We start from the raw sequence: 13728 nt of genomic DNA on the forward strand, positions 1-13728 counted from the left end.
ATTGTATTTCTAGAGAGAAGTGAGGAACGGCAGCTTGGGTCTCCTTAAGATGTGCATCTTCTCACCCAAGCAGCAAACCTGGACAGGTTAGAGGACGAGAGCAGGTCAGAAACATTAAAGAGGAACTGTGACAGGATTTCAAAACAAGATTTAGTTTCAGACAGAAGCTGTGAGCGACGTTCAGGATGGAGTTCAAAAAGTTAAGCCGGGATTATGAAAAGTTCAAAGAGCTGAAATAAGTGTCAGGCAGACGCTGTTAATGGCTGTCAATGTAACATGTTAGATAAAAGAAAATTAAACCTCGCCATTCAATGATGAATCACATCTAAAACCCACATTAAGTAAGACAAATCCACCTGCCTGTACTTTTGTATCATCATTGTCATTAACATAGTCCCGTTTCAGTCATCCTCAATGTGGTCTTATCACCTTTTGATCACTTTATCTCTGATGATAACTCGTTGCTGCCAAGAAAATGATACATCAAAGTTTCATCTTATCTGGCCTTTTTAAAAAGACATCATTTGAGAGAAGACTGGAATGTGGGAGTAAGACAGAAACAGGAATCTGATCATCTGATAAATCATCTGATTCATTCGTTTCTCAACCTCCTTAAAGGATGTTTTGATAATCTATTGACCAGAGCTGGGATTTGCAAGACTCTCAGGTGTAAATGTCAGTCCTAATGACCTAAAACGTGCAAAACTGACATTCCCATCAGTCTGAGCTCTACATTTCTTGTGCTGATTATCAAATCCCCACATTTAAGTAGAGATAATGAGATAGAAGTGCCAGATGAGCTGTACAAAGCCGTTTTATGTGAAGCTAGGTGTTTGCTTTTGGCCCATTGTCTCAGTTTGAGGCCTCGCAAGGTGAAAAAGTTTGGGCTGCCTGGTCTTGGAGGTTTTAAAAATACTGATCCAGGTAGTGATTTATCTAACTGAGCGGAATTGAGATAACAGTGGAAGGGAAAAGACGGAGAAAGATAGAAACGTATTCACGGTGTGTCCTTGTAACTCAAGCAGGATGTCAGCTACAAGATGAGAGCTGCTTTCAGCTGAAAACTCAGATCTATAAATGATTCAGTCTGCAAAACGAATGTAACTTCATCCTCTCTATACATTTATTTACAAGGTTTCATCTCTGCCAGTGACCAACTGAATATACTGATTATTTTTCCTTTGTTTCTTTGTGGTAAAATAATGAGTTCAAAGAATGATAAGGAGGAAATTTAAGTGCATATTGATACATTCTGGAGTTGATAGTTGAAGGTGGGTCAAGCGCCTAGATAACAACACTGAAATCTCTCTTTCTCTCTCTGTCAATATCATTCATGTCTCTACCTGAACCACCGCCTGGCCTTGGTCACCGTGGAAACCAGCTGAGCAGAGAACTCATTGCCGCTGACGACAGACAGAGAAGCTGTTTTATGGTTTAAATGATGGTTCAGGGACCGTTTTAATCACTTTTATTTATTTACAGTCCTTTATATCCCATCTCTCCCAGTATGTTTTTCAACTTTGTGTTACAGAATTTGTCTTACTGAAGTCTTTCTGAAACTTGTTTACATCGTAATGATTAATTATACATTTTAATCTCCTATCAGTTAAACAAAATTTAAAAAAAAAACATTTCTGGAAAACTGTCACTGTGATTAAATAATCCCAGGTCCCCTTTCTAACATCTGCAAAAACTTTTAGCTGTAATAACACAGGTATATCTTTCCAAAAGAAAATAAAGAGACTCCAGGTTCATCATTACCAGTCGAAACACTTGCCTGTGCTTCTTCACTAATTCCCAAACTTCAGAATTAACCAAGATGACATTTTTTCTTTAATCACATGGACTTACAGGAGTAATGATACATGAATGTCCAATTCAGTCAATACTAGTACTTTACAACATATGTTACTGTAATTTTCAGATTCAAAAGGAGTGCTAGAGGGAACCTTTTTTTTTTTACATTTGTTTACTAATGTTGGACTTGGAGATAACTTACTTGCCATCAGCAAAGCTAAAAACAGCCACTAAAAGTGATGTCATAACGCAGGTTATTCACAAGGCCGCAAATCACTCACAATAAATCTATCTTTAAAACAAAATGTTTCATATTGTGCAGGGCGGGGTTGGATATAAAGTTCTTAAATTCCCCTTATATTAATCAGTGCCGGCATTCAGGACCTGAGAGAGGATCCGAGTGAGAGAGAAGACAGAGAACAAAAATTAAACTTAATTGGAAGGAGCTACCGCCTGCAGCATCTTCATGTCGCCATAAAATTATAAATACAGCTGTTGCCACGGCTCGCTGGGTACGTTTTAGTTCGAGATAACTTTTTTTTCACTGTCTTAGCTGATGTTTGCTTCACATTTTTCCAGGCATGAAACACGCTGTTATTTCAGATATCTACTTTTTTGTTATCACAAAATGAATCAAGCTTCGAAAAAGGTAGCACCAAGTACATTACCACATTCCAGTTACTGGAGCCAGTATTGGTTCTAATACAAATGGCACACAACCCCAGTGCTGGGAGACTTTTTATGTGCGCCAAGACAACAAAACATTAAATTTCAAGGTCTTTGTAAAAGCTGCATTCACTTAGTTTTACCCACTTGAGGAACTGTCACTTTATAAAGTTGTTCTAGCTTACATGTTAGCAATCAGCTGACTAGTTCCACATACAGCAGACACAGAGCAACATGATCATCCCTGTGAAGTCTATTCAATCCTCTTTTTGCTCTGGATTGAAAATGAAATGTGTCTAGCTCTTGAACTGCTTCATGTTTTTCTTTTACTTTCTTAGCCATCTGGTAAACTCATTTATAATCCCCTAACTTTTTGCTGTCTGGTGGCATGCAGGTGGTGCACAGAGTAAATAGCTGCCTGCCGCTGCTGGTAAATATGCCATTTAATCAAAACAATGAGCTGAAATAGGCAAAAAATTTCAGCAGAGCTGCAGAGTTCGTGAAAACTCTCTGTAGGTTCGTCAGTTCCACTTTCATATAACATACTGAGTCAATACTGATAGAAAAGGTTGAGTAAAAAGTTTCATTACACAATTCAGGATGGGACTGTGTGTTTGTACGGTGGGGGTGGTCAATGTGGTGACCTACAAGGGAGGGGAACTTCCCCACTTCCTTACCACTGCCCCGACCCCACTAAACACATACACACACAAACACTGACAGCAGCGGCGAGGTGACGTTAGCGGCAGTAAATCAGACCTGTAGCTTCCATCCACCCACAGTAACAGCTCACAGCTCCATGATGTGGACACAAAAGCAGGAACAAGAACATTCCAGTGATGATGTCATTTTGTAGTTCCACCATGTTGCCCACTGAAGGTTCCTGCTGCAAGTTTTAAAACTAGAAAGAAGCTGTGATATTCAAATGTTCTGCAACACTTTGTTTTTGTTTTAATTTGTGTTTGTGCATGTTTTTCTTGACTTATTTTTGTTTTAATTTAGGATGTTTTTCTCTTTTCATTTATTCCTTTTCTTTTTTCCCCCCTTTCTGTACAATTGTAAAGAGTACATCTACTCAAGTACTGTGCTCATGTACAAGTTTCAGGCACTTGAGCTTCACTTGCTGCTTCTTCTCCTCGACATTTCAAAGTGAAATATTTAGCAGCTTTATTTCCTAGTTACTTCCAGGATATAAAGTCGTCCAGTTGCATACAATATAGATCTTAGCATTACCATGGCCTGATAACCAGAACCTTCACCAAATACTGATGACTTGTCACACTAGGCACAGACACAGTGCCCAAGAGTGTTTGACCCCCAAAGTCCTGTTTGTTTGACTAGTGTGAGCGCTCCATACCATGCTCAAGAGCCCTGGCACGGTCGGAAGAGAAGTGCTTCGGCACAGTACGCTTGCTCATGAACAAGCACAAGCACGGGTGTGCAAAGTGTAAATGAAGTATAATCATGTGTATCACACCGCCTTGCACAATCAAGAAACTCAGGAATGTGAGAGGGCCATCTATGACCAAAACAAAGCAGAATAAGTCACAAGTTGAGTTAGTCATGTTCTCTAGGTTGTTCTGCATTGTGCCGCAACTGTGTTACAATGTGATGACATATTGAGAAGAGATAACCTTGCCCAGGCCTGGTTCTGGCTGGAGAAATGTGTGCAGGCCAGCGGGGCGCCCCTGGACAACTATTCTGATGATCTATCAAAAGAGATAAGCTGATCATGTTCATTTTAATACTGAATATACTGGTCAGTTTTATCACTAATGAGAGTCATATTTAGCTGCAGCCATAATTGAGATGAACATTTACAGATAACATGATGCAGCAGCCAATCAAAAATGCTGATATCACATCATGTCATCGTTCATTACATTCATGACCAGCTACCACACCTGCAACTGAACAGAAAGAAAAAACACAACATTCTGCAGTCAGTTAACCTCGTCCTCACAAAGTTCAGCTTTCGGTAGATCATTTCACCTCTTCTGAAGCACCTCTTCATGTGAATTTCTAAAATAAATAATTTATGGTTTTGTGAGACACGTTTGCAACCTCTGACATCACCCTACCAGGTTCCTCGGTCAGACACATTCATCTGAGAAACACGGAGCAGCACTTAGAAACAAACGGACCACCCTGCTGCTCCTCCAACAGAACACACAGCTGTGAAACAGGAAGTGAAGAGCGCTGACAAAGCAACACCAACCAGGAAGTGACATTCCCTGTGAACAGACCTTTCCTCAGCCGGTGACAGGAGACAACAAGTGAAAGTATCTGACAACAAATCTGCCATGCAATTTGGTTCGGAGCCAAACATCTCGACAGACATTCCCAACATTCCCATCAATCAACTCATCAATCAATAAATTACTGAAGGGTTGTAAAAGTAAGAACTTAAAAGTAAGAGTTATTGGGAGGAGATGAGATGATAGCATCGTCTGGGCTTCCTCTCTCTGTCGTCATGCCCTGCAAAACAGTTGAATTCATTTGGTTTCCTGCAAAGTGTACACGCACGTGCGTGTGTGTGTATGTGTGGGTGCGCGTGTGTGCGTGTGTGTGTGTGCGTGTGTGTGTGTGTGTGGAGGGCTGGGAAATGCATGTGGTGCAGTAGAGACAGGTGGTGCAGCAGGTTAAACCAGTAGATGGTGAGAGATAACGTGGAGTCGAGAACAGATGCCTGAGCTACGTGAGAAGTCTGAGAAGCAGCAGATTACAACAAAACTCTGCGACTGATTGTAAAGACTGGTTGGTTTGATAACAGAATAAATAATAGAATAAAAAAAGTTATATTTACCTTCTGGTCCACAATGGAGCAGACGAGCTCCCTGACAGCCGACAGCGAATGGTCCCCGGGGTCGAGGGTGACCGTCTCCCTTGTGAGTCCAATCTGAAGCAGGAAGGAGACGCCATGGATGGAGCCTCTCGAGTTTGTGCGGCTGGGGGCTGTCTGGCTGCCATTGGACAGCCGGCTGCAGAGCGTGGCAGGCGGGCTGGGGGACGGCGACGGCGTGGGTGGGGCTGCGTGATGAGGGAGGGCGGAGAAAGACCGGGGGGAGGCCGGCGGTGGCGGCGGGCTGTTGTCGGCGGACATCGTCTGTTATCTGTGATGTCGTGCGGGCGGGAGAAACGACATCCAAAAGATTATGTCCGACTGCACAAGTTCGTTCGTCAGCCGAGTGTTTTCTGTCCCGGTTCACATTTCTCACCGCTTAAATCCTGTGAGAAAGGTTTCCTCTCACTCCTGAGCATTTCCAAGTAGAGGCTAACCGAGAAAATACATGAAGTTACAGCTCCGCCGAAGTTTAACTTTAAAGAGTCACAGAGTTCAATCGTCAGGCCTCCTGCTGGGTGATGCTGTTGATCGTGTTGCGAGCAGAAAAACACTCTGCAGGTCTGTGGTTTCTGCTAACTGTTTTCACCACAGGCATCTGTTGAGAATCAAAGACAGCATGGTAAAGAAGTATTCCAAAAAGTTTCTCTCTCCTTTTCTATATATTACAACTGTATTAGAAATGTTCAACAGTAACTTCTCAAAGTTTTGCCACTAGGGGTCTCTCAATCAAAACAAATCAAAAGACATTAAGTAGTAGATGTAAATCTATCTACGTGACTTGGGCAAAAATGCTCACACACAAAGTAATGTTTTAAAGTTTTATTCACGTTTAGGTTTGGTCTCGTCCGCTGACTTCCTTTCTCACCCTTTCCTGGAAGTTACCACTAAAATGCACTGTTACCTTGAATAAAATTAGATTGCAAAGAGTTTGAGCATTGTTGAAACATTTGGGATAATATAAGTTCACAACTCTATAGTTTACTTTATTTAGGGTTAGTGTTATATGAAGATCAGAATATTATCACACACACAACTTCACTGACACAAAATGTCACCAGTGACATGTTGTGAAGCATAAAACGAAAAGCATCCTATGAAAAAGGATAAAGGCAATATATCAGCTGAACATCGGTACTGGCAGCTACTCTCCTTGTTGGCTGCTATTGGCCTGTTGACAAATAAGATGACATTCAGTTGCAGTGGTTGATCTTTTTTGCTGGTACATTCATGAGCTACTGGCAGGTGGCAACCCTGCCATGTTCCCAAATGTGCCAAATAGTTAAACTCCAAGAACAACATCATTTATACAATCAGGGAACCAACGACTACAATCAACTGATGGCAGAGATCACAGAAGAAGAATTGAATATAGCGATTTCTAGGCCAGACAACGAACAATTCACCAGGACCAGACGGACTTTGTTCTGAATGGTATAAAACCCTCGTGTCCACATTAAAACTAAGCCAAAGAAAGTAACGTTCCTCCAACATGGACAGAGGCCACTATATCAGTTATACCCAGAGAGGGGAAAGATACATTAGACTGCGGTTCATTGAGACCAATTTCAGTTTGCAACGTTGGTTATAAATTACACTCATCAGTTCTTGCAAGAAGAGTCGAAGAGGTCCTTCCCCTGCTCATCCATACAGATCAGACAGGACTTATTTCACAGAGACAATCATTACAATATTGAAATACACTATACAATATTATACACTATCTGCAAACATATATAGCAATATTCAAGAACAAAATGAGCACATTCTACTGGTTACTTTGGATGCACTGGAAGTTTTTGTATAGGGGTCTTTAGAAAGCTGGTTTTCATTATTGGCTTACAGGAATCAGCTCTCTATATAATAATCTAAATGCACAAATCATAGAAAACGGACAAGAGCGTGTGTATTAAAAAAAACAACTGAATTAAAACGAGATGTTAAACAGGGCTGGTATGTCATCACTTCTTTTTGTTCTTCATATCGAGCCATTGGCCCATTTGGATCAGACAAACAGATAGCACCAAAAGAATTTACATAAATAATGCTGACGACAAGATGCAAACTATGTTTTGGTGTATTTAAATGAACTCTGTAAATCTCTTCTGAGCTAATCAAATTCAAATTACTGGAATCATTTGGTAAATGTGTGGGATATGAACTAAACATCCAAAAACACAAATTCTGAAATCAAATTACGTTCCTCCGAGAGAACTTGAAGACCGGTTTCATCTGAGTTGGGAACGAGCTGCAATATAATTATGTCTATTAAGATGAATATCCTTCCTACAGCAATTTATTGAATAAAATCTACAGTGTGATTCAGAACATTGCAACTCACCAAAAAAGAAGGTGGGATTGCTGTTACTTAACCCAAATCAGGCCTCTATTAAAATATATGTAATCAAGATTATGATGCAAAAAAGAAGGACACTGAAAAGACCTTAATCAAGGATTCACCATTTTAGGCAGTTGTAGGCAATAAGGAGTTGGGTCAAATACTAAATAAGCAGAAAAAAATCATGGTTTAGGTTTCAACTCAAAATCTGGAATACAATCAAGGCAGAATATAAATGGCTGTATAAATTATGGATAATTGGATGAAGTGAACATGACCCTGACTTTAAACATGATCAACCAGACCTCAGAAAACACACGAGGGGCAATTAAGGGACTCTCAAACTCCAAGAAGAGATTTTTCTCTAGCACAACAAGATTTTTTTTATAGATATTTAAAACTACATATATACTTTAATAAATGTGATACAAAATATCCAATAGATTTGGAAGATCCAGTGTTGAAAGACATTCTAAGCATGTATAAGACATGTGAATATAACAAAGGTACTATTTTCAGAATGTATAAAGGTTTCCTGACAAAAAAAACCCAAAACATGTGGTCCACAGACTCTATCAAAAATAAATGGGAAAAAGAGAGAGACTGAGATAACAAAGAAGGAATGGCACAGCTACTGTGAACTACAATTGAAATGTCCTTGCTCACACATATAGAGGGAGTTTGCATGGAAATGTTTAAGGAAGTTTTAACATAACGCCAAAGCTAAGAATTCAATACACAGGTGAAGACACTAATCGCTGGAGAGGCTGTGGAGGTCGGGATGCAAACCACAGGCATATATTCTGAGAATGCCCTGGGTTGAAACACATCTGGTCAAAGGTGCATAAAACAATGGAGGTAATACTCCACATTTAGATACCTAATCACCTTGAAACATTCATTCTAGGTAAAGCTGACTTTTTGATGGGAAAAATGTACAAGTATTTATTTAGAATAATGATAGACGTAAAAGAATGTGCAGACACAATTGATGAAAAAAATCACTGTTACACTAAATTAATAAATGAATATGGCAAACAGACATACAAAAAACAAAAAGAAGAGTACTGAGGTAATGATGGTTAAAAACAACATATATTGTATTACGCAGGTACTTTAATTACTTTCTGTAATCAGCAAAAAACTATTAATGTCATGAGTGTATGCAATACTCTGGGAAAAAAAGACGTTACATTATTATTTCAAAAATCAGTTTTGGTCTCGGTCCTTGCCTGTGCTTTATCTTTTTATTTTCATACCATGGGTCAAAGGGAACAAGATTTCACTCCTTGGTGTGTCCTGCACGTATGGCAGAACTGACAACGAAGGTGACTTTAGCCTAAAGATTAATATCAAAATACCCCCAAACTATGTTTTTATGAAACACATGATGCTGAATGGTGATGAACCTGGAGTTTAAAGGCTACTACAGACTTCTTGGCCTTTTCCTTTGAATGAATTAAACTCAAACACAAACCTTGCCCCAGCTAACAGGTTCGCATGACGGCAGAGGTTCACAGACACTGACCTCAGGGATCAATAATGGCATGGGTCAAAAATCTAGCATCAGTCGTGTGCTATTGATCTTTCTGGATAATTCAACTTTGGCTATCAGGTCTATACCTATAGAACATCACTGCATACTATCATTTCAGCAAATATCATATAGTGTACAGAGGGCATTAATGCTGTAAAAAATAAAAACATTCTGATTTGTGAAACACCTTCTGAATGCAAATTAAAAGCTCAGGTCAACCAAATTACCAAACAAATAGAGCAGTGAGAACATATCTTCTGATATTTTTAAGCTAATTTTTGTGAATGGATCATTTACACAGATAAGAACAGGGAGGAAGGCCATGTTATGTTATGTTATGCATCAAACATACTGCAGCAAATCTGAGCGTACCTAGACAATTCTAAGGGGATTCATTTAGTATAGTAGGAAGTTATCGTCTGTTGATCGTGGTAAATTGAGAATGTAACTGTGATGACACAATTAAAACCCCATGTGACTCATTACGAAGACCCTAAATCTAACTTTTACCCTGCTTCCTTAAAAAAAAAAACTACTGTAAACGTTATACTTTATAGGATTGTCAAAGTCGCGTTTCAGCAGGTTAATTCCCTGTGTTCGCTGAGGGGGGCAACAGCAAAACAAATTGGATACCAGCATGGATTAATACAAGTTATCGATCACTTGATTTTCACATGTACCTTATCTCTACCTGATCACATCTGGATTCCCGCATCGTTTTCGGCAGTAGATAAAACAATACGTGCGTATAATTGACTGTTTTAAGTTCCCCTTGAAGCAGCAGGCAGGTTGTTCATCCACACATACAGAAAGTGAAGTTAAAAGCATCGTTACCTCGGGTTTCCTCTTCCATCGGTGCAGAAACTGAGCGTCAGGAGAAAAGTGTCCGTTAAACTCATCCAGCAGCGGCTCGGACCGTTAAACGGCGGGATTTAACGAGCACAGTCCCGGTTGGTGCGCCGTCCTCGGTCCTCCAGGTCCCGGGGAGAGAAGTACAGCTGCTGCGTGAAACAGTTCGACTTTTTTGTCGTCTCGTTTCTCTCCAAACTTCTCTGACGGGCAGCGTTTCGACCGAGCAGCTCAAGCTTCATGCGGATCTGATTATCACTGCGACGATCTCACACAAACTACAGCACCGGGAGGAGGAGCAGCGACGGGCAGGAGGTCTCACTCTGACGGAATTTCAAGCGTCTGGACAACCACGTAGCTAGAACAACCCGATTTGAAAAACGGCCACCGCTGTGACTTTGCAAAATGTATTTAAATATTGACTCAGGGATCATAAAAATATTAAATATTGTGAAAAGTAATCAAAAGTCAAGTGACACGGGCAAACGTTTTAGTTTTAGCAAGCATCGATTCGGTTGTGCCAAAGCCACAGCTAATGCTAACGCTTAGCTCACACTAGCCCCAACACAGTTAGCTTTTAAAGATAATTATCTCACTCATTACTTTTTGTTTATTTATTTGTTTGTTTGTTTGTTTAAACGTATTTCCTGAATAGTTTAACTTTTATGCCAATTTGGGGAGAAATGAGTACACCCAGTCAATGATGACACCATAATAAGACTTTTTCTTAATCTCCCTAATCCCATATATAGACCATAGGCTAACCATAATGTTAAATGAAATGGCTCCCTTTACTGTATGAAAATATTTATTTTTAAACACTGTTAGGTGTAAATTCCTATATGTTTTTTCACGAGTCTTCAAGTATCTAAGAAACATTTGTTTTTTAGTAAATGTAACGAGTTAGTTTCTACTTAGTTGAACACAAGTAAACACAAGTAAACTCATGTTGATGCTAAGCTAACTAAATGCTTACCTCTGTAACTCCAATGAATAAGTATGAGTCACTAGTTGGGGTTTACTAACACTTACTAGTTATCTACCTCTGGAAGAAATAAAAAAGCAAAAAATTCCAATAGTACTGTGAGGCAATGTAAAAAATCCTATTGAACAGCACAGGGCATTTACAGGATATTTCTACTTAGTGAATACAAAAGCAAATAAACCTCCCTCAAATGTACCTCAGAGTGATTGCTCTTTTCAGCTCTAGACAACCATTATCTGGTCCTTTCCATTAAAATTAATCATCAGTTGAATCTGTGGCGCCATCTACTGATGAATACACTGCATTACAAAAAGAGCCGTTCAGGTGACCTAAAGCCGCATACCGTTTTGAAAATAAGAAAAGAAAAGAAAAGGAAAAAAAGAAGCAACCTTGCTAAATGTGCCCATTTAATGGAGAGTGCTATTGTGTTACTGTAAAAAAAAAAACAAAAAAAAAAAAAAAACACAACAAAAATATTTTAACTTAAGTTATGTTTTATTTATAAGAAAACATGGACAATTGTTCCATTTAAGGTCTACTCTCTACTGAGTTATTTTGCTCGGAGCGAGGTCCTTTCTGGCTCTCCACCTTCCTCATGCCTCAATAACTCCACCAGGCCTTTTCCTGAGTCACTGTGTGTGATAATACATATTGTTCAGTCAGAGGCACCTTCATCTGCACCTATTGTCCAGAGCTGCGCTGCAGCCGGCTCAGGGTAAACACTGAGGGTCTGTTACCAGGGTTCTGCCCTCCTCTGACAGGAATCCTGACGTCAGACCTCTCACATACAAGCATGAGCACAACGAAACAGAAGGTCAAAGGTCACACAAGGGGCCCTTGTTTTGCCCCTTTGAAATCAAGAGCATTAATTACAATGTTTTGTGATCTTTTTTTCACGTAGAGGCTGGAGTAATTAATGGATTTTAATGCATTGTATGGTGCTTGGTTTGCCTGGTTATCATCGTGGAAACACTCTTTCAGTACCTCCATAGTAAACGAAATATAATCCTAGATTGATTAACATATTTTCCAAATTTGAGAGCAATTCCTTTTGATTTAGTAGTTTTAATTGCAAGTCCCTGTGCCCATGACATTATCACTGAATAATTGGAAAGAAAGCAGCCCTACATGTTTTCATTTATTTATTTATCTGTGTTTGGGCCTGCTTTTGCTGACTTGTGTCAAAGGAGGGCGACGTTTCTCTAAAAATAGCTGTAGTGGATCCACGTAGCCTGAGAGCAACAGGTTTAGGATTTCTTTTTATCAGGAAATCATTAAATCGGTTTAAAGCAAAAGTCCCTCTGGACTGCAACTGCAAGTGTTCAGTAATGATTACATTGGAAGTATTTGTAGGTTTATGGAAAACCCAAGTGTGTATGTTAGCTATAGCGAACGAGAAAGAACTGGGAATAACATTTCTGTTCTTTAGTGGAGCGGTATTAAGAAAGTTAACAGAACAAACATACTAATACATGTTTATAGTTTTTTATTCATGACTGTGACTGTAACATATGGTTGATTACATTAACAATACTGCAACTTTGTTTTTCTTTTTACAATAGTTTCCCTAAAACCGAAAGGCCAAAACTGTGACTTTTTAAACAATGTACAAGTACATTTCCTCTTATTTATCATCCATACACTCCTCTAATCTCCATCTCTTTAGGTTAAATAAAGATTTATTAGGCCCTCCACCACACTGAGCAGCTTTATAAACTGAATCCAACAGAAAGCCCCGCCCACAACGTCATTTTTTTTTTATAATGCTGCATTCAGGGGCTGTTAAACATTTTACCGTCTTACATCTGCTACTCGTAAAAGTCAAACGTCAACACAGGGATCTATCACATCATTGATTATTGTCTATTTTTAATTTCTTGAGTTTAAAGGGTTTTTGTTAAAGGAGTTTTCCCTAGCAATAAAAAAAAAGATCCTTGAAATGACAAAAAACAAGGGAAGGCTGTGAAATTGCAAGTGAATTGAAACAGAGGGGTAAAAATGCATGGGAAATAAAACAAAAATAGAGTGATGAATTATCAGCTGAGTCAGTTCATTTAAGATTTGCATGAATCAAATCCATCAAATCACCTTCATTTCATCAATTTCATTAATAATAAAGCATTTTTGTGATTTCCATTTTTATCAATTATTTTCTTATTTCCACCCTTGAGGCCAATTTCCTCAAATGATAAATGGCATTTTTGTGTTGTGTATGATGAATGATGAATGTATGATTGGGGAATATGATAAAGACATCACTCTGTTTTCATCATGTCAGTGACTGTTTGAATCAAATTGGCTTTAAGTTAATCATATCACTTAATGATTTATTAATGCATTTTACATTTAATGTCCATTTTATCCATTTATTTCATCCCTAAACCAGCCTATGGCTCTGATCCTCTATAAGGTGTCGCGACTTGCGGGACACATGATGAGACATTTTATTCTGATTTTCCTCTCTTCTTTGCTTTTTGTCTTTAGTGAATTTCATGATAATTGTAATCGTTTGTTGTAATTTCAAAGACCACAAACCAAAACATCTGGGAACCAAAAATATATGGCAATATATATCAAAATATGTGCATAAAAGATTTGTTGTTGTCACAGAAAGCCAATATGTAATTAGAAGCCTGTGGATATGCCTTTTTTTCCCCCCTCAGTGTTACTTCAGTGTTTGGCAGTTGAAATCAGGTTGAATGATTTTACTTAAT

At 39.0% G+C, this 13728-nt stretch overlaps 1 protein-coding gene across 3 annotated transcripts in view; it reads right to left on the reverse strand.

Moving 5' to 3' along the window:
• LOC119012638 (serine/threonine-protein kinase D3-like) overlaps positions 1-11182 on the reverse strand; it is a 41022-nt gene extending 29840 nt beyond the window's left edge. Inside the window, exons 1-2 of one of the 3 annotated variants that reach the window (XM_037086631.1) lie at positions 11006-11182; positions 5270-5903 (exon numbers count right to left, since the gene is read on the reverse strand). In XM_037086631.1, coding sequence (XP_036942526.1) covers positions 5270-5566 — 297 coding nt within the window. In that variant the 5' untranslated portion in view covers positions 5567-5903; positions 11006-11182. Of the gene's footprint in view, positions 1-5269; positions 5904-10014; positions 10583-11005 lie in introns of those variants that run through there. The other 2 variants (XM_037086630.1, XM_037086632.1) reach the window with 2 other exon arrangements.
• Between the last annotated feature and the right edge of the window lie 2546 nt (positions 11183-13728).

This window comes from Acanthopagrus latus, chromosome 22 (genome assembly GCF_904848185.1).
Source record: "Acanthopagrus latus isolate v.2019 chromosome 22, fAcaLat1.1, whole genome shotgun sequence".
Taxonomy (NCBI): Eukaryota; Metazoa; Chordata; class Actinopteri; order Spariformes; family Sparidae; genus Acanthopagrus; species Acanthopagrus latus.